The following is a 23,578-nucleotide window of genomic DNA, read 5'->3' on the forward strand; positions in this document are numbered from 1 at the left end:
GCTTTTCAGTGGATAAATGTGCAGAAGTTGGACATAATCTTTCAGGTGCACCCAACTATTTACTTGGAAGATAGGGACAGAAACGCAATGATTTCAGAGGGGGTCTAATCTCACAGACTGAACTCCACGCAATTTAAATGGGTATTGCCTCTCTCCACTGACACAGATCCTCATTACTTATTTTTCACTTCAAGAGTAGCTAAGGACATCTTAATGCCTTGGCTCCCCACCTCAAAACCTGCCCTAACCAGTCATTTGTTTACAGAGCAACAGGAACATCTCTGTTCTGTGCCAAACCCCAGTCAGCTCCTCCTCCTTTTCCTCTCCCCAGGCAACCACTCCTTACTGACCCTTGAAAAAAATGCAGACCACCTTCAGATCTAGTTTTTATTTTGTGGAAGTTAGGGTCCTAACTGTTCATGTGAATTTATGGCAATGTTTGCTAAATTTGTTAAAGAAGTTTTTGCACAACCTATTGATGAAAAAAAACCACCTCCCTCTTCTATGTCAGGGTTAATTTTCATCCTTTCCCCAATGGTACCAGGCTACACACAAACAAGCACCTTTACTGTTCTTTGTGCCCGTGTTTTAAGTAACACTATATAGTAAACTTTGCAGTAACTACTTAACCCCCATAGGCTGGCTTCATCCAGCAACATCGCTCTTCCCAAGTGAGAGCTTTAAAGCCACAAGATGCTTGTCTGCCTTGCACAATTCTATGTATTTAAAATTCTAGAAAGCAAATTACCATTTCCTACTGCTATCCAGCAACTCTCTCCTTTTGTTTCTCACTGTTTGAAGTGTATCTGTAATCCAGAATACTCATACATAGCTGATAGGGTATTACTGTTATGGATGTACTAAGTGTTCACCCTTAAATTCACCTGACAAGCACATATGTTAAAAAAAGTGTACTTAAAGAGTTAAGGTTTTATATGGAACGAGACAGAATCAGTACATAATTCAGTATCAAGATTTATTTAGGACGATTCATGGTCATGCTCCATTTGAATACAAAGCACCAACATGTAGGTAACTGAACATTTTCCAAATATAATCCGGTTGAGACCGCTGCATACCGATATATCTGTTATTCGAAGTGGTAGTATAGCCTGTGTCCGTCCATGTTCATTAACCCCAGTGGACAAACACAAGGTGCTGTGGCTGAAGCAAACTTACTGGAGAAGCCAGAGCAGAAGTCCTTTGCCATACGTATCCCTCCTTGAGCGGTCTCAGAATGAAGTACCATAACCCAAGGTATCAAGCACTTGATATGCTCAAATCAGGAATACCCCAAGACAATTTCCAGATTAATTTAGCAGTTCCAGTTACTCTCCCACAGTCCCTCCAATTTAGTATTTTCTAAAGATCATCCAGAGACTAGATTGTCTCAGCACAACATTCAACTGAGAAGTAAAGCACTACGGCTGTGACCACACTAGGATCTTTTCCCCGTTGCTGAAAAGGCATTAGCAATGAAAATTATTAGTTGCCAAAATCCTAATCAGGGAACTAAATAATGCTGCAGTTTCAGAAAGTATGGCTAGAAACACGTATTGTCAGCAATAACAGACTTCCCAACTGTAGATTTAAAAGCCAGATTTAAGTCTTAGGCAAGTATTTCATTATGTAAAGTTGCAACAAGGATTGATGATGTATGTTAAAATTTCAGTGAATGAAGGTGGAGGGGAAAGACTAATTACTCTCACGGGAAAAAAAAACCTTTTTTTCTTTTAAACTGGCACTTTAAAGAAAAAGGCTTTAAAAACTTAAAATCAGCTTTACTTCAAAAAGGCTTACAAAACAAAAGCTGACAAAAAAAAAAAGACAAGTATCAGTCACCGTAAGTCACTAGTTATAATACATACATTCCACCGAACCACTAAAAGCTGCCCAGTTAGATGCCTTCCTCATCTTTAAGAATACTGTGGCAGACAAACAATCTACTAGATTTTTACACTGCTACTATCTCACTAGGTTAAAACACTTGAGTCGATGGTAGAAATGGGGGATACAACTGAAAAAGTTTATTTTATGCACTGAGCCACCGATTTCCAGTGCAGTGGGAGCACTGTATGGTATATTGTAGACAGATTTCTTTCACCTACTGGCCCCTTCCTAGGGTCTCCCACCGGCACGGCACGTGAGGCTCTTCAGCGCAACAGGCAAGCATAATGGCAAATTAGAACACATACAGCAGTGCCTCCTACGCAAGATGAGTGTTTTTCAAGGAGTACGAACAGTCCAAGGGTATCCTTTCAGAACAGCAAGGCAGCTCTTGTGTAGTTGAGTGAAGATTAACTCAGAAAAGCCAACAACTTTTTCGTACCATTTCATCCAGTATATGCACATAAAAAAAATAAGCATACTATACAAAGAAGTTAAGCAATATAATTTAAACATGCCATCAAGCTATAAACCATATATACATAGAAATATATGCCTATACAAACAGAACAAGACCACTTTATTACAAGATAATTCTGTTCAAGTTTTTGGAGGAAATCATGACAAAGAAAATCAGACCAAAGGAGCTGGATGTTGCTTCTAACAAGTAATCTGTTCAGAAATTTCATGCAACACCACCATCTTTCTTTAGCAGATATTTATTAAAGTTTTGGCTATACATATGTCTTCCCACAATTTCTGGACTCCCTTCCTGTACAGAGGTAGATTTCTGTAGATGTTCTGATATTGCACCACGTAAGTATAATGTTTTTATTACATCAAGGATCAACTTACAAAGGCTAATTTCTGGGTATAATCTCATTGCGTGCATTCAGGTAGCACAGTAATCGAATTCGTTTGCACTGGAAAGAAAACATCCCTCAAAGTGAAATGTTTTGCTATTTAGCTGGAGGTCCAATTGAAAGCTGCAGCTCTGTTAACAGCTTCATATTAAGAGAACTATATCTCTTGTCATCAGGGTAACACACTTGAGACTGTCCCTCTCCTTTTGAGCCTCTGTTGTTTGGGCAATGCAGGAACTTGCACTGACTTCACTGATGCCTTTAGCCCATGCCCTGTGTTGACGGTAAATGCGGATTTCAAATACACACAGGTTTTTGCAGTACTAGATTTAACTCATACAAGCAGTTGTAATATTAAGAAATGTACAAGAAGATTCACTCAAACTGCCTGAAATGATTGAAAAAGTCCATCCACACTTTCAGACTGGAAAAGGAGAGCTGAAACTTTGCTAGCTTCAAACAGCCATTAATTGTGAATAAATTTGATGCTACAAGGGAAATCTGTAGAAGTTTCTCAGTAGTTTCAGGGTTTTTTGTCCATCACATTATGGAATAACCCTCTGACAACCCATGAAGTGGCAGAAGAGCTTGCATGCAAATACCACTCTAAGATGTCTGTTAAATGAAACCTCTACAGCGTAAATAAATAAATGCATCAAAATTCATGATGCCAATGTATAGTAAATTTGATGAACTCTCAAGCATTGCTAAGTGTTTTGCTTCAGAGCCACTCCATGAAGTTAGTTTCACAGAAATCTGTCAACATGGAGATAAATGAAAGAACAACCTGGTATTCTATGTACCAAAACACGAGAATATACACATGCTGGAAGTCTGACTCAGCAAATCCAGCAACGCTGTAGTACGCACGTGCTCACGTGCCCATACATATGCATGTTTCACTGTCATAAAGAAGCCAGGCAAAGTAAGAGCACCACCCTTCCTAGCTGCAAGTCTCTAAGAAAACTTAGAAGGAAAGAGAGTTTGCTTTTTGTACCAACCAACCTATCTGGAACTATTTTTAATGAAGGATTGCATTATAACCATTTAGCCATTAGTTTCCCAAGTTCAGCTTATGTGAAGTGTCCTGTTCCTTACCAAATAGGACATCAGTAAGGAACAGTGGCTAGTTTGGAACTCAATAGTTTTTGTTAAAATATGGATAGAAGGCATACATAAATTCATTTCATTTCTCCATAAACACACCTGTCCCTGTAAAGGGTTTTTTTGTTAACAAGGCAAGTAAATCCCAAGTTGCTTCACAAGAACTGCAACAATATTGAAATTCATGACTGTTTTCCCATGTTGAAAGGGGTTACATACCTAGGAGTAAAATAATCTCGCCTTCTTGGGGGAGCCTGTTTTGTAAAGTGAAGGGAATCCTTCACTTCAGGGAGTAACTTCATCAGGAATTACACTCCCTGCCCCGGCAGAAAGTGCTTATGTACCTTGCAAGACCATGTTTCTGAATAAAGAAATCCATTATACGCAGGAACTTACACACAGTATGAGTTAAATGACAATGGCAGGAACGAGGGCTTTCAGAGACTTCTCTGTTTTTAAAAAGCAATGGTTCTTCACAAATAGTGATCCACAATTAGGAAGCGTCTCATTCATACACTCGGCTAGTGCATAGCATCTGCGATTGCATAGAATGTTTCCAGTGCTGAATCTGTAACTAACCTAAGCAAATCTTTTGCAAGTTTGATTTATTACCATTTGATATCCAAATTGCTTGCTGTTTGATTTACTGCACTGTATTTGGTGTGCAAAGTTTCCTGGACCTTCTTAGAGTCCACACCTTCCAGCCAGTCCTGGTACATCTTTTGTACGTGCACGTTGGTTTCTGGAAGTCTAACAGGTATTGCAGCATACACTTCTTCCATCCGGTTAAGCAGTGCTTTATCTGGTTTCCCATCTTCAGTTTGTGCCTGACCTTTTCCATTTAGGCACCCTTAGGGGAAAAAAAGAGCCACAAGGGCGATGGAGGTTTGGTATAAAGAGAAAGTTTGTTAACTTGGAATTCTTTTTTCATACCTCTCTAAAGAAAATAAGTTTTACCTTTACATCGGCTCCCCCACCACACTATTAGAATTTATATTTTAAGTGACTCCAACATCAACAACATCTTAACGCTAATGATATTTCCACATCAACAATCTTTCTCTGCCTTCTCCATGGTTTTATGATCTTAATTATGTTCCTTGTCTTTTCTTGCCCTTGACAACCACAATTTCAGAGTATTTCCTCTGAGGTTTGAAATAATCCTAAGAGCCACACTGTCACTTATTTATAGGTCAGAAGAGAGCAAGTAACATTGTGGTTAATTTTAGAAAACCCAATCAATTTCTGAGCCAACCCTGCACATGTAATTGGTGTTCTGGACCATCCATTAAATAGTAATTCTCTTCTTAATAATCTAAAATGCTTAAGAGGGAATGAAATTAAGTGCCTGCCTGTAAGACAACTTTCCTCTGAGATTCAAGGTATGCGTGCAAAACGACTGTGGATCCACAATTATTCTTACCTCCTGGGCAGGCAAGGACTTCTACAAAATGGTATAAAAACTTTCCTTTTTTCAACTTTAGAACCATGTTTTGTATATTTCTAAAGCCATAAGCTGCTGCAAAACGCAGCACTGTCTCACCATCCTTTTCAAGGGTAACTTCTTGAAAGTCCTTGTTCCTGTAAAGATACACAGAGAACATTTTAAACCCCTGCATTCCCAAAGGGATGATCCAACCGTGTCGGTTTGTATTCAGATGCTCTAAAGAGAACAGAACAAGCGTTAACAATGAGATTAAGGTGAACTCTTCCAGTTTATAAACTGAGTTAAGCAGAAGTTGGGGCTGAATTTTCAGAGTTTTTAAAGACAGGTGAGTTATTAATAAAATTTAAGCTAGTAGGAACTACCTTACAGCCACAAATTCACAGATTTATAACATGTAACTGCATACCAGCAAAAAAGCCAGGTGAGAGGTAACTGCATTAGGGTTCATGGTAGCACCAACTAAAGCAGGGGAGGCCTAGACTGGACATTAGGAACCACTCCTTTACCGAGAGGGTGGTCAAACACTGAAATAGGCTCCCTTGAGAGGCGGCCGATGCCCAAAGCCTGTTAGTGCTTAAGAGTCATTTGGAAAGTGCCCTTAACATGCTTTAACTTTTGGCCAGCCCTGAAGCAGTCAGGCAGTTGGACTAGAGGATTGTTCTAGGTCCCCTCCAACTGCAAATATTCTATTCCATTCCAACTAGCCCAACTGACGTAACAAGGACACAGAACCCTAGCTTACTTTAATGCTTTGTAGGTGATTTCCTTGACATCCACACCAAAAAGCTCCTTTGCAGCATGTTTAAAAATGTGCTCCAGGTAACCATCGGATCTCTTCCCATCATGCCTTACGACATCTCCCTCCTTTATTTCATCAAACCTTAGAAAACAACAGAAAGACCAACTTCAGAATTTAATTGCTTCACTTCAAGAAGGTAGTATGTTTTTTCCCCTTCTCTGTCTTCCCCCACCAAAGGGAGTTTTATAGCAGTGAGTGAGAACATATTAACATTTTTATTTATTACAGCTTAAAAAAAAAACCAACTAGTCAGGACAGCAGTAAGATGGTGGGGAAAAATAAAATAAATAAAAGGATGCAGGGCTTTCCATGTTCAGAAACTTCAAGCAACAGTAATTTATAAGAATGCACATTTAGCACAGCCTAGACTTGGTCAACAGCCATTCACCACTCAGGAGACTTTTATAAAAAAAAATAATTTTAGCTTGTGAGAATATAAAAGTACTTCAGAAGTTACGAGCATTTGCTCACTAAGAATTCTGCTCCAGGAGCTGTTTGTCACAGTCTATAACACTGTGCCACTGAAGTAATGCTGAATCAGTACAGTCACAACCAGGCTAGAACACCGAACCTTTGAGATAAGTGCTACATTAGAGTTCAGGCAAGAAAATTAGTGAGATCGTATCCAATGGGCACAGCATTCGCCTGGAGGTTCACCTCTCCCCCAGTTAAAACCAGCGCTGGTGAGCACAAACGGCTGTAGTATAAACTGTACTGGGATACCTGCTGGAGATTGCCAAAGACCACAGCTCTACAGGCTCATGCTCCTTTCTGGCAAAGGAGAAATCAGTAGGGGTGTTTGGTGCTAGCTGCAGGAAGAGGTATTCGTCTTCAGATCAGCAAACAGACAGATTATGTCCTTTGCTCTTACATGTGAAAGCCTCTCTAGTTAAGAGTCTAAGTATCTTCCCAGAACACCCAGACGTGACCCTTCCTGGCCTGTACCGCGAGCTCTTGCTGGTCTGAGCACAGCACACAGCCACGAAACCAAAGTGAAAATTACGACGGCGAACACCTTACTAACAAAAATTACTGATGTTTTAGTAGTGACAGAGGAAATATTTTAATCACAAGAGAGCTGAAGTTTACAAGTTTAGTATGTTTGTCCCCTCTATGTCAAGTCATTGCATCTAAGAACTACTGCAACGTTTTTTTTTTTTAATAGCCTTGGGTGATTTGTTTCATGATGTCTCCCAATTTTAGGCAATTGCTACTTGTTAGCACTCTCTAGCTACAAAACTGAGTTGAGAACTGAAACACCAGTTACTTTGATCACACTACTTCTTTAATACCAAGTACTTTACCCCACATTGCTGCTGTGCTGGAACTTGTTTTAAGAGGAGGAGTTCAAGTTATATAAATTCCTCTGCAAAATCTACATTTAAGACCCCAGAAGATCAAAAACTTATGTTATCAGGTCTCACAGCTTGAACCAGTATTATCAGATTAGTCCTTTTAAAAATTAACATTATTTTCCAATATAAATTGATCCAATGAAACAGCTATATTCTGAAAAAGAGCTTGTTCTTTCATTGGACAGGTTCATTTAGAAATAAATTGCCACCTCTATGTGATTATGTCTCTAAGAACTTTATGTCATTCTCATTCTGTGTAGCCACCTCTGGTAGAACTAATCACAGAAGCTGCACTACAAACACAGCTCTGAAAACGGTACCACTGTGCCACTTAAATTTCTCCAGTCTAGACAAGGTCCGAGCAGGATACTAACTGAAAGTGAAAAGGATGTTTTTAAAATTTCCAGAGCTTTCTATTTTGTGCAAGAGAACATGTTTATTGCTCCACTACCACCACTTTGGAAAGATACCAAGTAACATCTGTCATACTTGAACAAAGATCAGTGAGCAGTGAGACCAGCCTTTGTAACTAAGCCCGAGAATTAAAACAACATGCGTGCTGCTGTCTGAGCCAGTCGTACAGTAAGTAAACAAAATCTCTTCAATGCTTTGTGATTTTCATATAAAGCATGTTTCAATTTTATCTAATCTTGAAAAATTAACTGCTGTCTTCAATATTTAAAAAATTAATTACCATTTCCTGAAAGGATAATTCTATCAATTCTACGTGAAAATATTAAGGGGAGTGGGAATTTACTGTCAAGACTCTGCTCTGAATGAGAGGGAAGCACAGAACAGATGGTCAACCCCATGACTGCATCCCAGCATCTTTGTGTGAGGCCAGACAGTTGGAGGGGAGCAGATGAGACTGTTCAGCTTTACACAAGCTCGAGCATAGGAGAGCTCTGAACGGGGTCAACACCCTGAGACAGACACACTTACTAGCAAGTCGTGAACTTGATATAGTCAAATCTAATATTATGGCATTAAAATATAAATAAGGAGCTACACAGGTCTTCAAAAAATCATAAATTTCAAAGGAGTCGCTAGATAGGTGTCATTACCTCAAATGATATACTGTCTAAATATAAAACTGTATCTGCTTTCTATTATCTGTTTCATATTACTTTTATACATAGCAATGAACATTAAAGAGAATACAGTGGGGATTTCTGGCCACTCTATAAAGGATGAGGCTGTTGTATACTCAGGCTTTCATGCAAGCTTTTCTTTAAAAAGAAAAAACATTTTTTTGAGAAGTTTTACATTTATGTTGAATATGCTCTAAGGCGTTGTCATTTGTCATCAAAATAAGGAAGCAATCCACAACAAAACTACTTACAAACTATCTACAGCTACTTCAGTCACATCTTTCATAGACACATTTTTCTGTTCCATTATTTGGACAATTTCACCTGTAGGAAGACATATGACATTTTACTTCCAACACAAAGCAAAATGCACATGCTGTGCCTCTGTTTAAGAGATCAATATCCTGACACCTATATGCGTTTACAGTGACACTCTCCAATTCCTACTAGAGTCAGTTCCCTCCAGTAACTGAGAAGCCTGACACTTCCAGCCCTGAAGAAAAGGGCCTTCAGCTTGCTCCAAACTTTGCATAATTCTATCCGTAGCCTGTTAGGTGAAGTTTGGAAGACATTTCTACACTGCAGGGGAAAAGGAGGACACGTAGTTTGGACATTAAGCCTGAAGTCAAAATCCACAGCAAAAAGCCACTGGTGCCATGCATCTGGAGCATTATGAATAATCCCAGTGGAGATTAAATAATGACCACACACAAGCAAGACAATGATTTTAAGTATGGATTTGCATAACACTTACCCTTCTCAAGAGACTGGCAAAACCAAATCCCTGAATCCTGTTTTTAGATGAACACCAACTTAGAAGGAAAGTATTTTTTGCTTTGCCTTCCCTATACAATACCTATGCTACCAGTAGCTCAAAAACATGTATTTCTTTTTAAAGCAGAAAAAAGCCAACCTTACAACTAAAGCACACTTGAAAAAACCAAAGTCTGGCGTAAGGGCTATTCTACCAATGGTGATTCACTTGTATCTTTATAAATAGTAAGTTTAAAGAAGATTTAACCTGATGTCAGAACACAATCAACTTCTTGTGAATTATACAAGGCAGTGTAGAAGTCTTCCCGCAAGGCTTCCAGTTTTTTGTCATAACAAGGCGCCACAATTACATGGAAAATTTTATCAGGAGACAAGTTCTGTGGAGCAGAGAAGAGAGCACATGTGAACTCCATGAAGAGCAAGAGACAGCTTGAAGGATGACAAGGACAAAAACAGCACCATAAACTCCCTACAGATAATACTAATAATCAGTCCATAGCAATTAAATTTAAAGACTGCTGCACATAGATGAAGTGATTTGCCCGAAGTCACCAAGCGTTAGCAACTAACACCCAAGGTCAGCCTTCTGGCTGAAATGTTTACTTATTCCTCAGACCACATTTTCTGTAGCTTTTGGTTGCCTTAAAAAGTGAATGCAAGTCAGGACTTTAGAATTCATTTTCCTAGCTGTCACTCATTCACCTTCATCCACAACAAGTCCATCAGTATTCCTCTATCTACGTGGAGACACCAATACTTTCCTATATAATATGGATGCAGTTAAATTTAAGTATGATACATTACAAGAACAGCAACTTTTTCAACATACAAAATGGAGAAGATAAAAAGGTCAGTTTCTAGGATACAATGCTTTTATCGATCCCAGGGCAATTTCCACACTATTCTCCTCGGCTCCTGTATTGGCCGTGCTATAGAACTACACAGGAAGCATTTACCAAGCATCTCTTTAGCTACCCTGGATTTAATTTTATCCATAAATATCTAAATCCATGTTGCATTGGGAGCTCAAGGATTTCTGCCAGCTCACACTGCACCTCATGAAATGAGGTTCTTTGTACATTCTTCTTATCAAGGGCACTTGTATAGCAGCAGAACACCATTTATTCTTCAAGTAAAGGACAAACAATTCAGGAAGATTCTTTACCACTTTATAATACACTAAGATCTATATTTCAGTATTAAAACCCACTAGCCCATCTTTTTAGAAGAGTATAACGGTAACAATAAATCAGAATTAATTACCTGCTGCCTAGCAAAGTAGCCCTTCACCAGGGAGCCCATGATCTGCTGTGGAGACTTTGCAGTGCAAATGTGAGGGGTCACAAGATTAGTAAGTACCCTTTCAGCGTAACGGATCCAACCTACGACAACAGAAAATCACAGTTAGATGGTGAAGTGGCACATAAGCATGGCAAAGTGGCAGCAGTTACAGAACAGCTCTTAAAAATGAAGACGCCTTCACAGTAGGTAGGACGTTTCTGTGTAGGCTGGAAGCCCCACTGTGGGAACTGTAGGAAACCTCAAGGCTCTGTTAATAATTCCTTACAGTTGCCTATTGATAATTCACTGTGTCATTACTTCTAGACCTAGAAGCCACTGTGAACTTCATGACCTATTACACCCTTTCTAATGCATAGATTTAACAAAGCAGAAAGAATAGGACCACAGCTAAGAGTAAGCTGACTTTCTAGACCTCAACCCTTGGATCACCAGATACTACAACAAAGGTACTCTGTTCAGCTGCTTAACTGTAACCTTCTGTTTCCTGAGATTTAATATCCATGCACCCAGCTTGCCTCCTCTAGAACAGAAGAGTCACATGTCACATGAAAGCATTATCACAAGATGGCACATGGATTAAGCCTGGAAAAAATGGCTTCTTTTACTATTGTTAGAGTAGCCACACCTTCTTCAGAAACACCCACACACTCAACCACACACAGCAATCAACTGAAATCCCTGTGTTCAACATTCTGTCTTAGTTACTCAAGTGTCTCCCTCCCTTTCACCAGACTCCCTCAGCATTTCAGCTAGGGCAGGCTATGTATATTCACACCACCCCCAATACCCAGAGCCGTTCTATTATTCCCCACCTTCTAACAGGAACTGACAAAGGAACAGATTGAGATATTTAGGTTGTGCAATTCTTTCTTAGGTGCTGTAACTTACTGAAAACAACAGCCAAGAATCTTTCACAGCAAGGATTCAGAACTTTTTGCTTTACCTACATGAACTGAGAACCAGATACCTAAACTGTGCAGAAGTGTTAGGTCCAACCTTCTATGGAAGTGTGTTGCTTTTGGTGCTAAGAAATAGTGAAAAATATCACAGTTAAGTCTTATCAAACAGATTAATGTTTACGTAGAAGAGAAAAACTGCTGTGAAGTGCATGCTTCCCAGGAAAGGTAAAAGCTGTAGGTTAATTATTAAGCTGTGAAATTCACACATAGGTATAAACACCTGGAAATGTTTAAGTCTGAACACTGCAGCAAAGGCCAACAATAGCACAAAACTGGAATCCAAGTGGTGTTCAGATGGTTTGTCTCTCTATGGCAGAGAAGTGGTTTTCCAAGTGTAATAAAATTTTACTGATAAAAATAAGAAAGTGTAAGTATCAGGGAAACATGAGGATCCTCCAGCTGTTTAAATATTCCCAATTCTTGTTGAAGTACAGGCTTCAAGACTGCCAGATACTGGTCTCCATGGAAAAAATCACAAAGACATACATCATCTTCAACAAGCATTCATTTCTGTTGTACAAGAAGCTAGGGACTATAGATTTACATGTCAGGACTGTGCTGAATTGCTGCGCTCTGAATAGGAAGTTTGCTTAATGTCCAACTTCAACTGGGACTTTGAAGATATTACCTGCAACAAAGGACTTGGTGCTTGGTACAAAGGACATATTAGCATATTCTGTGTAATACGTATACCCTATTTCTTAACTGGCTCTAGTCTCAGGTGCTGTCAAAATAGAAAAAACGTGACTTCCAACAAAATAAGGGCCGTTTTTAACAACATTCTGCCTTGTACTTCAGCAACATTTCTGGAAGGTCCTTCCCTTATACTGCAACTAGATGACCGTTAATCACCAAGGCGCTCCTGCTATGAGGCTAACTTTTAGAATTGGAATGTTTTAGATATTGTAGTCATGAACCATAATGAAATTTCATTAAAATCCCAAGAGGCTTCTGGCAGGTATTGTCCAAAGCAATTTCTTAAATTGTTTCTTTCCTTGCAGTAGACGGAACAAGTGTCTTAGTAGTTCCAGCTCTGCAATGACCATTCATCACTGTTTAATTATACAAGCAGCCTTGGCAAATGAGCAACACGAGGCATTTATCTGCACTCCACATATGCACTAGCTGTTTCTGCCTACTCGTCAACAGGGCTAAATTCCAGAGTCACAGTTACAGGAAGCCTAAGATACCCAGTACCCTGTACAGGCCTATGCCCTTCATAAATTCATTCAGATTATCAGCCATTTGTTGGCTTGCCTTAGCATCAAAGAACAGCAAGAAAACCCCACAGATCACTAAAAATTCTTGCAGATGCACTTCAGAACATTACTTTTAGTGGTTTATCACGAGTAGGTGACAAAGATGCATGCTATAAATACCTATGCATCAATATAAAGTGCAGAAAAACTAGGATAACTTTCACTACTGTAAAACCCCATTCCTGTAAAACAAAATTAGTTTAGCTGACTAGGACAAAAGCATTTGAATCCTCAATAGTTATGCCCTCCCAACTTATGCCATAAGCCTGCCCTGTGGACCTATTCCAGAAGTTCAGAGGTTGGCAATGCATTAAAAATGCTGTCTGGTTCCCAAAGCAAATGCTTCGTGTTGCTTACCAGTTGGGTAAATTAAGGAGGAGAACCAACTACTTCTGAGATATTACATGTACAATCAGTAGTTACACTGTTGCACTTTCAACAGGAAACAAAACCCCCAAAAATTAGCTTTTTTTTTTTTTTTTAAGAGAGCAGCAGGGGGAGGCAAAAACAATTAAGACAGAGACAATAAAATACCCTTTTATCAGGTTCTGGGGCTACAGGGGCTGTGCTCTTTTGCTCATGGTAGATTTTACACCACAGACCACTCCTGCAGAAGGTGATATTTATGTGGAAAGTTCCATCTGAAGATAACTAAGAGTAAAAGCAGTTATACTTGAGTTCACATTGACCTCATATCTACTGAGCTATATAAAAAACCATTTTGTGATAAACACACCCAGTAAACAACATTTCTGGGACAAATTTATGTAATCCGGGGGCAAAGAAAGGAAGGAGAATGAGGAACGGAAAATGCACCCAGACAATTAAAGTCAGGAAACACAGTGAACAGCCTTACTTTCAAGATGACTAATCATTATTTTTTTTTCTGTAATTGCTGTCAGTGGGAATCATATGCTTGCAGAATGGGTTTACAGTGATATTTCAGTTCAGTTTTCCAGAAACAGAAAGCACCCATGCTTCTGCTAACATCTACACCACAGCCAACAGCTAACACCATAACTAGCACTGAAAACAGAAACAATCTTTTGCAGAACAGACAAGCACAAGAGAAGTGCTCCATCAACTATTTTAAAATATTTCCAATGAGAACAGCACATAATTTGAGCTGCTTCTAGAGGAAGAAAGTTCAAATTATCTCAGAAGTAGTTCTATAAGAAATCCTCAGGTTTAAAATTTTAAATAAAGCACGTACAACATGACAAAGCGAAGTAATAGGGGCTGGTTCAACTTCACAGGTTTTACATGATAAAAGCAACATATAGTATTTCTGCTCCTGAAGATAGGCGGTAACACTGAGATAACAGCAACGGGGCGGGGGGGGGGAAGGAGGGGAAGAGAGACTTTTCCTCTTAATACATACATGCAGTTCCTAAAGCGCAGATATTTCTGCTACAGAATACACAGAACAACCAAAAGTACAAGTACAATTCAAATAGCAGTATTCACACTTTAAATCAATGACAAGAGCAGATTCTGGGAGTCAAACAACACAACTCTAACTCCCTTTCTTGTCACTAACATTTATTTAAAGAACACACGCCACTGAAATAATTTCAAAGCTAGAAAAATATTTTTGTATTCTTATGAGCCTTTTGAAAAGCAACACCATGAACTTTAGGGTGGAACTGAGGCAGGGGGTCAGGTGAATGAGTTACTCTTACCTCCTTTTTGATACTACTTTTTTAGGAACGTGAATTATACTTAAACTGAAAAGATGGCATGCTAACAAATGGAAAAAGTAAACGACGCCTGCAGATTCTACATCTTTACAGTTGTGATAAGTGCAGGTTCTGTTCATTAACAGAACAAGTTCTCAGGTGCAAGATTCTCAGAAGTGAGATATTTACTGAGTCAAGTCTGTAACATTTCAAGTGGGCATTATTTTGTGTTAGACATAACCATCTCACAGTCATAGAGAGTAATGTCACTTGCTACTTTCTCCTAGGCTTAGGTGGCAAGTTCAAAACTTTGCTTAAGATAACGGAGGCTGTGGTTTAATTATGTCAGTTAGCAAAGTTCCTCAGATTCTTTTCACTAAGGAAACACCACGTTAAACTCTGTGGTCTGGACACATAAGCAGCAGCCACTAACTCTGCAATTCCAATTCTCATTAATTTCTCCTAAGGTCTTACACAGAACACTAAAAACCTCAGTGCTGCTGTACCTCGGTTTCATTATCCAGAGATTCATATGTAATATATGCTTTTTTTATAGAAGCAATGGGAAACACCACTGACTAATAAATACCACATATAAACGCTAGCACAGGAAGTCAGTAGTTCAGATCCTTTGCATTATCAGAGGCTGTGGACTACAGCAAGGGTCTTGTTATTGAGGAGCATCAATAGAGTTTACACTCCTCACCTTTTGCAGAGCTCCAACAGAAGACAACTGTAAGATGCAGCTGGAGAATTTATTGCAACCTTCGCATCTAACTGTGCAAGGCCCTACACTGAATTAGCACATGCCTTATCCAGGACGATCAGACCCGCTCTTTGCCTGCATGGTTCACATATATGGCTCTGGCACCTCACTTACACATGGGAAAGCTGATGCTGCTTGTTGAAACAAGTTCTGCTCTCCCCACAGCCCATGAAAAACAGGCCCATCTAGCGATGCACTAAGGATGGTCAGTGCTGCTGGTAACAAGTACCGTGTGCAATATTTGGTATCTCTCAAAAGCAAAGCCAAAAAGCTCTAAGTTAGGTCAGGCTCCCAGATGAAACCACCCTTTCCTTAGTTCCTTGGTAACTCCAGTGAGACTAGGCTGAAGTGCAGGAAGGTTGGAGAAATCAGGTCTCACCAGGGCAAGCAGAGGCAAACATTGGTAAGGCATGCTCCTCCTGGTTCCTCCGTTGATACCGCTGCACAAATTCCCTCTGGCTCTCCAGGATACTGAAATCAGCAGCTATAGTGGTGTCAAATACATAATGCACCCCTAGGAAAGAAAGCAGTAAGGAAAAGTGAATTACTAAAATGTTTCCATCTCACAGGCTTCTTTCTAAGTTCCAGGTCTACAGAAAATCTTGGAGGGTCAATGGAAATATTCTTTCCCCTCTCCAAATTTTCAAATGGTAGAGTAAAAAATAAAAGCCATACATTGGAAAGCTATCTTCTATGTCATGAAACTAAAAGGGCCACCAACTTGCTAATGCTGACTAACAACTTCAAATAGTTGTCTGCTTCCTTATAAGCAGCTTGCCATTCAGCACGTATTTGCTTGTTGTTTAACTGAATGGGGTCTCGCGACTCCTGGGCTGTATGCAGTGACTTTTGAAAAGAAGCATTATTTTCAAGACATGCTGAAGTCACGTATCATTATCCACAAAAAATACATCCAGCTAAGAGGCGTATCTTCCGTTGCTGAAGTTGTCTGCAAAGGTACACCAGCATATCACCAACACAGCAGAGACCTTCTGTCTGCCTATTTAGCACCATACTCCCTATGTGCCTACGTAATACTGAGCGTGTCTCCATAGCCAGTGAGGCATAGATAATTAACACATTCTAAGAAAACTGGGGCCCACCAGAACTTAGCATTCCTTTTAGATGAAGAAAATACACTGCGTACAGAGATGTCTAAAAATTACAAAAAATTTAATATTTTATATCTATATGGTTTTTATATATATATATATGGGAGGAAACAGTTTACAGGTTCTCATCACTGTCCTTTTCCTTCCTCCCACAAGTACATAAAAAGCCCTCAAACCTATAGGCAAAGTGGTTTTTATTTTTTTAATAAAAATTCATATATATATAATATAAAGAGTAAATGAAATACAGCTTTAACACAAAATAGGCAGATACAACAGTTCTGGCATGTAATTTCAAATTACAGAAGAAAACCAAACTGAGAATCTTCCAGAGATATAATGTGTCAGCATGACTGGAAGGCATTTAGGATAAGACTTCCCTGCTCCCTCAAGTTACAAAGTAAGGGGAAATCTTACTGATGCTCATGACCAAACCCTCCCCAATTTCTTGGTAGTGAAGGTTTTGAAGACAGCTCTATAACGTCCTTCTATTCTGCGGCTTTACTACCAACAGGGTAATGCCTCCAATCCACTTCTGAAACTGGTATGTGTCATACTGGTGCACTGTCATTAATATCAGAGAGTGCATATTTCAAATTCTAAACTAGACTGAGCTATGGCCCTTTATGACTGCGTAACAAACAATCCTGCTGAGGAAGCAAAAACCTAACAAAGTCTCCACTTTCTGCTGCACCATCATAACAAACCCAAACTTACCGAGACTTTTGAGGAAACCACAGAGTCTCTTGGCTGCATCATTCACAGACAGATTGAATTTAGCAGCAAAATAAGGCAATGACTGAGGGCATATAGACACTGCCAACACTTTGTGTTTTGAGGTATCACATTTCTGGTAAATAAAACAAAAAGGAGACAAGGTATGTAATTACAACAGGGTAAAGCTCCCTACTTTCCCTCCCTTTTCCACTCCTGGAGTTATCCTTCAGTGCTTCAGCACACCATATCATTAAAACCCCTATGAAACAACTATCAAGTTTCCTGAGGGCAGGACAGGATGTTCCTCTGATCCTGTCAGTGCTCATCTCTGCTCATCTGTAGGCGTTTCTTTTATAAAAACTCAAGGAAATCCATCCCTCCTAGAACAATTCTGTGGTTGGTCTCCTAAAGGTGTACGGAAGGTTAAGAGACAGTCAGCGCCTATGATGTCCTAGTAATATGAAATGTTCTAGCTAATATGAGAAAAGCTGTATGTTTGAACATTCATAAATAATGCTTACAGGAGCATGGGCATTTGAAGTTACAAATCCAACCCAGGAAATTAGAGAGCTGAGCCTTGGTTAAGGCTCCCGTGTCTCTATCACTGAAGTTGTTGAGGGAAACTGGCAGGACAGGACCCTCAACAAACCAGTGTTAGAAGGCACTGAGGAACCCTTTGAAAATACCTGTGGTGGTGTGTAATTGTAAAGCTCCGATGACTGTGACATTTATTTGAAGACGAATCTTGTGTCTTACTTGGGACCTTTTCCATACCAGTGGAACCCTTGGAAGACAAACCAGGACTATGCCACAGACAAGTCTCACCCTAAAAAGGTTAGAGACCTTAGTTTGTACTTTGACACACCAAATGCTGTATAATGACCCCTCAAGTAGAGCTTGTGACTGCCTGCAAAGCATCTCCCTTGCTCACTGTCCTCTTCTGGACCCCTGAAGCTCTGGTCAAGGTACCCGCCTGCCTCCCTGTTGTAGACTTCAGGCTCTCTTAATGTGACCCAAAAAGATTTTTGTTGCTTCTTCTCTTTTTCTCATGTACGATAACATCACTCTGTATGGACAGTTAAACTAGTTCTAAGAAAACTGAATCTTCTTACTTATGACATTTATGTAGAGATTAAGAAAAAGCATCAGTTCTGGTAGCTTTTACATACCAAGTAAGGACACAGAAGTCTGGAGCAGAACTAAGAGAGTTAACTCAGTATTAAGATCTAAAGATCTGACCACCATGCATAGCAACTAGCTTCCAGGAAATCCAGACCTCAGCAGAAAATAAGACAGTAAAAGAATGCTTTTACAAGTTTTGCTAAGAATTTGGACAAAAAAAAAAATCTGCTCCAAATATAGTCAGCTCAAATACATATTGAGAACAATTCTACTTTCAATAGCTTGCCTTCATAGCTTTATATTATGTGGATGGCGCCAGAAACACCCAGAACAGTCCTACTAACAAAAGGTACGAGTATTTATAAACACTGAACCACAGACTAATTTATTGTTACGGTAACATTTTCCAAAAATTTTATTTCTGCAGGTGCAATAACTTTCCTCTAGCGCTTAGGTTAAGTGCTGTGATCCTGCACCTCTAGTGTGAAATTATTTTAAGCACTTTAGTGTCCATCTTGCCTGAAGTTTTCACTTCCTCTCTGGATAAAGTATATCCTGACAAATCTTCACAGTATCTGCTGTGGCAAACCAAGCTGCTTAGTCATTCTGTAATTTCCTCCTCCTCAACAGAAAACAGCATGTTATTTTGTTTGTGTCACTTTACCTTATTAAGGTTAAGAATGCGAAAGAGCTCCTTCTGATTCTGTTGGAAAACTCTGGCTCCTTCTTCTGACGTCATACAGTTGTCACAAGCTAGGCAGTCACTAAGGAGTATTTTAGCATTAGCCAACGTATGAAACTCATTTTTCTGGGGGGGGTGTGAAAAAAGAATAAAGAAGTATTTAAAAATGATAGACCAACTGAAGACCTCTGAAACGACACAGCTGAAGAGCAAACATGGTCTCACTGTCTTGTTTAAAACAAGACAATCCATGACACTTGCACAGCATCCAAGATTATTTAAAGTAATCAAAATAATTTGTTCCATCCTTCTTCATGGCTCTGCTATTATTACTGTGAAACCGCAAAATCTTTAAGCATAAACATAGATCTAAATTTAGCCCCGTAGTCCATGTTCTAGTAACTTGATTTGCATTGCATTTCAAACCTGACAGTCCCCATCAACTTTCCAAGCAGCTGAGAGAAATTTTACTTGAACCATTAAAGCTATGTAACAGCCAGATGACCAGCCTTTTACCACGAGGTAAACCAAACAGAACGCAGTCCTACAACTACAGTGAACATATACAAAAGGTCAGGAGTTTCAGGCTTCTGGCTACATACTCTTGGCAGCTCACCTGTGGGAAAAGGGAATACTTGGGCAGAGGTGCAACATAACCAGGTTACTTGCAAAAAAGGAAAAAGAGCCAAACAAAAAACCCAAACAAAAATCCCTCCATGAAGAAGCCATTCCCAGGGAAAGAGTTCTCTCTTGAAGAACAGCATATCATCTGTAAGTTTCTCTGACATAAAAAGCAAGACAACATTTTTTATGTTTATGCTGTCAAAACCCCTCTTTTCTCCTTACAAGCTGTCTCTGCTTTGAAGACCTGATGTAAGATTTGTGGCACTCAAAAAATTTTTTTTAGAATTTCAATTTCGGGTTTGTGTTTGCATAGCATATGTGTGGGGTGTGTTATTTAATCTTTTCTAAAGATTCTTGATTAGATTGAATATTAAGAGCAATTTCTTCACCGAAAGGGTTGTGAAGCACTGGCCCAGGCTGCCCAGGAAGTGGCAGGGTCACCATCCCTGGAGGTGTTTAAAAGGTGTGTAGACGTGATGCTTGGCGACATGGTTCAGTGGTGGACTTGGCAGTGCTGGGCTAACAGTTGGACTTTATGATCTTAAAGGTCTTTTCCAACCTAAACAATGCTGTGATACTATGCATAGAAGTGGCTGTAATTGCTCACAACTGCTATTGAATAGCGTTCTATTTGGAGGTTCTCTACTTATAACCTCCTTTGGGGTACAGCACAAAAAAACCCACAAATAAGAGTAGATTACAGTTTTTAGAAAGAACATTACCTCTTCAAAACCATCGTTTGAACTCAACGCATCAACAGATGTACTTTGCGTATCATCATTTTTCTGTTTTTTACTGCATTCCTGGAACAAAACATAAAATACATGTATTATGCAATATATGTTCACCATTCAACACAAACATCTTCACTAAACTGTGATTAGGAACTAATCTAGTTCTTTTACAGGTTTTTGGCAGTGTTAAACCTACATCTTCATACGTAATGCCCTGTTTTCCAAGTGCATTTTCTACGGTGAAAAAAATTCCTCAGAAATTCACTTTTTTCATCAGTTTTGCAGTTCTGAGCGGGTTTTTATTTCTCCATCCCAAGGGGACGATAAGCCGAGCGCGGTAGGAGCGGCGTGCCGGCGCCGGACCGCGGCGGTGCGTGAGGGCTGCCCGCAGGGCGGGCGGCCACCTCCCCCCCCGCTCCCCCCGCCGCCCGCAGGGGAGGGAGCGGCCGCGGGGCTGCGCCTCAGGTGCCGGAGGGACCGGTGACCTTGGAGCCGGCAGCCGAACGCCGCTCCGCCTCACCGGGCAGACCGGGAGGTCGCGGCCACCCCCCCAACCCCCAGCTGCCCGCCCCCTCAGGCGACCTCCCCCGGCCGAGGGGCGCGGGCCGGGCCCGGCCGCCCCCGCACTCACCTTTTTGGTGCAGTTCTCGCACTTCATTTGCGATCCCGCCGGCGCACCCCGGCCCTGGCGCGGCTGCCGAGCGGTCCTCGCCGCCGGGGCTGCGGGACAGGAGCAGAGCGGGGCGGACAGGTGAACCCCCGCGCACCAGCGGCGCCCACTGCCAGCCCTCTTTCCTCCCCTCCCGTCGCCCTTTGTTGCCGTGCCCGCCTCCTCGCCCCTCTTATCGTCCCCGCAGCCATGCCGCCGCGCCGCCCCGTCCGCCCGCCGCCAATACGGCCCCCGGGGCGGGGGCGGCCCCGCCGCGCCCCTCACGTGCTCCGCAATTTAGCAGGGTGTAATTAATCGCGGGAGGGAGGGAGGCGGGGGGCCCTTGCCCGCCGGCCCCTCTCCCTGCTGCCCCAGCCCGTTACGCGGTGTACCCAGCGCTCCCCGCATTGCCAGCGGGTCTCGGAGGCGCCGCGGGGCGAGAACCGCTCGACGCCGGGAGCGGGCCCACCGCGGGGGAGGGTCCCCCCGCAGAGCGCGCGGGCTGCCCCGCACCGCGGCCCTGGTTCCGCCAGCAGAAGCTCGGGGTCCCTACCCGCAGCGCGGCCGGCTCTGCCATCGCACCCCCCCATACACAACCCCACCGCTCCACAGCCCCCGCACCGAGCTGGGGCGACGGGAGCGCGGGCGGGCTCTTCATCAGCTCCAGGGGGGAATAAAAAAAAAAGCAACAATCAAAAAAACACCCAAAAAGGGGGGAGAGGGGGAAGGAGCGGGCACCGTACCTCGCCGCCGCGGTGAGTCGCGTCCCCGGCAGGCGGAGGCGGGCAGCCGGGCGAGCCGGCGAGGCTGGCCGCGGAGGCAGGCGGGGCAGGCGGCGCCTCACCCACCGCCTTGTCGCCGGCAGGTTCCCGGCTGGGCCCGCCGCCTCCCCGCCCCCCCGCGCGGCGGGGCTCATTGTGGACCTGAGCCTCGTCACGTAGCCGCCGCCGCCGCCGCCAGCGCGTCCCCGCCGCGCGTCCCCGCCGCAGGGCGGGCACGGAAGGACCCCGCGGCGCGTCCGTGCGTGCGTGTCCCCGCACCCCGGAGCGGCGGGGAGAGCGGAGCACGCCCCTGGCCTCGCCCGCCCGCCGCCGGCAGCGCTGCGCGCCCGGCGGGGCCGCCCCGCAGCGTCGCCTCTGCTGCGGGGAGCGCCGGTAACGCGACGGCGGGCAGCGCGGAGCAGCTTTGCGCGAGGGTTCGCTGCCTCCCTTGAGCTGCCGTGCTTATTTTTAAAGACATACTCTGCAGTTATGTCACATACACATCCCCCCCCCCCCGATTTTTCTTTCCCCTCAGTCCCTTTTAAATGCAATAACACTATGGAAGTTACTAACGCCATTACCTATGACCTCCCATTTCTGTAACAAAATACAAGTATCGGTGATCCTGCTTCCAGGCGGGTATCACAAATCCTTAGGTACAGCATTATTAGACATATGTATCAGCCTCCCACAACCTCATAGGCCCCAAAGCATTAATTAAGATGCTTATGATTTATGTCAGTGATGGTCTTTCCAAACTTCAGGTTGTAGCATTTAAAGATTCAATCCACATCTTGCTCCTCTTCTAATCCCCCTACCCATTGAAGCAGACACGTATAAGCAAACACCTACAGCTGCACAGAGAAGTTTTTCAAGTAGAAAATGACCTTTAGAAATTAGACCTTCCAACAAACATGCAATTTCCTGTCTAAACTGCAACTTTCCTTTATCAAGCACACGGGGTAAATCCCCTCCTGTTACAGATCAGGCCTAATGCTTTAATCCACAAACCGCATTTTTGTTTAGCATGAGCAGCAATGCTGTACCAGAACTCGAGACAGTCACGGCTGCAGAAGTTTGTCACCCAAGGGCAGAAGTCCCTACACGCGTGTTTCACTGCAGCTGTCTGTAAAAGACATCACAATCCAGAGAAGCAATTGTTCCTGTATTTGGCTGATAAAGATTTCATAATCAAATTAAGTAGCAGAGCAGAATGTAAAAATAATGCTTTTTTTTTTTTAATTGACAGGCTATAGGCGAGTTATCATTGAGGTCAAGGAAATCAGGAATTCCTTAGCTTTACCATAATGAAAGCAAATAGAAACACTTTCTTATTGCCCATTTAAAGAAAAATAAACTGATACTGCTTTTCATATACCCTGGAAAAATGCCACTAATCCGAGCTTGAGGTAAAAATTGTAATAGCATTGGTCATAACTTTCTGTGCTTCTGTGATCTTCATTCAAAATGCTTTCACACTTCATAGTAACAGTAACACACGTTTTTTTAAAAGCACTACAAACACTCTGGAGCAATCCCTGTGCAACTTAAGAATTTGCATTTCCTACAGAGCTGCTGGAATACAGCACTGGCTGACATCTTTCCTGTTCCTTTGGATCAATACTTTCATACTAAAAAGCTGTGCCAATCTTGCAACTTACTCCACAAGGATACAATAGCCACAGTTGCATTGACAAATACAGTGATAGCACAGATGAAAGTTCCAAATCAGGAACGTGTTGAGATTTGCACTTGAGAAGGAACAGCTAAAATCCTTCTGTTTCACACTTTGATGATTGTGCTTACATTTATTATCCAAACTCAATATAGCGATTCTTCAAAAGACATGACAGCTTTGGATATTTCTGTGACTCTGCACAGATCATATTTAA

General features: G+C 41.8%; 1 protein-coding gene across 2 annotated transcripts; it reads right to left on the reverse strand.

Moving 5' to 3' along the window:
• Positions 1-4,120: 4,120 nt before the first annotated feature.
• On the reverse strand, positions 4,121-21,808 carry NARF (nuclear prelamin A recognition factor). 2 transcript variants are annotated; one of them, XM_075111065.1, is made up of 13 exons: positions 21,669-21,702; positions 20,908-20,996; positions 20,265-20,345; positions 18,901-19,044; positions 17,801-17,940; positions 17,115-17,247; positions 15,665-15,799; positions 10,584-10,702; positions 9,568-9,697; positions 8,798-8,870; positions 6,044-6,181; positions 5,278-5,435; positions 4,121-4,704 (listed from the first exon to the last, which is right to left on the reverse strand). In XM_075111065.1, the coding sequence occupies exons 5-13, from the start codon at positions 17,840-17,842 to the stop codon at positions 4,463-4,465; spliced, it is 1,170 nt and encodes a 389-aa protein (XP_074967166.1). In that variant the 5' UTR covers positions 17,843-17,940; positions 18,901-19,044; positions 20,265-20,345; positions 20,908-20,996; positions 21,669-21,702; the 3' UTR covers positions 4,121-4,462. The 2 variants fall into 2 exon arrangements, with proteins under 2 accessions (XP_074967166.1, XP_074967165.1); XM_075111064.1 differs by lacking the exon at positions 17,801-17,940 and having other exon boundaries at positions 21,669-21,808.
• Positions 21,809-23,578: the final 1,770 nt, after the last annotated feature.

This window comes from Phalacrocorax aristotelis, chromosome 16 (genome assembly GCF_949628215.1).
Source record: "Phalacrocorax aristotelis chromosome 16, bGulAri2.1, whole genome shotgun sequence".
In the NCBI taxonomy this organism is placed as follows: domain Eukaryota; kingdom Metazoa; phylum Chordata; class Aves; order Suliformes; family Phalacrocoracidae; genus Phalacrocorax; species Phalacrocorax aristotelis.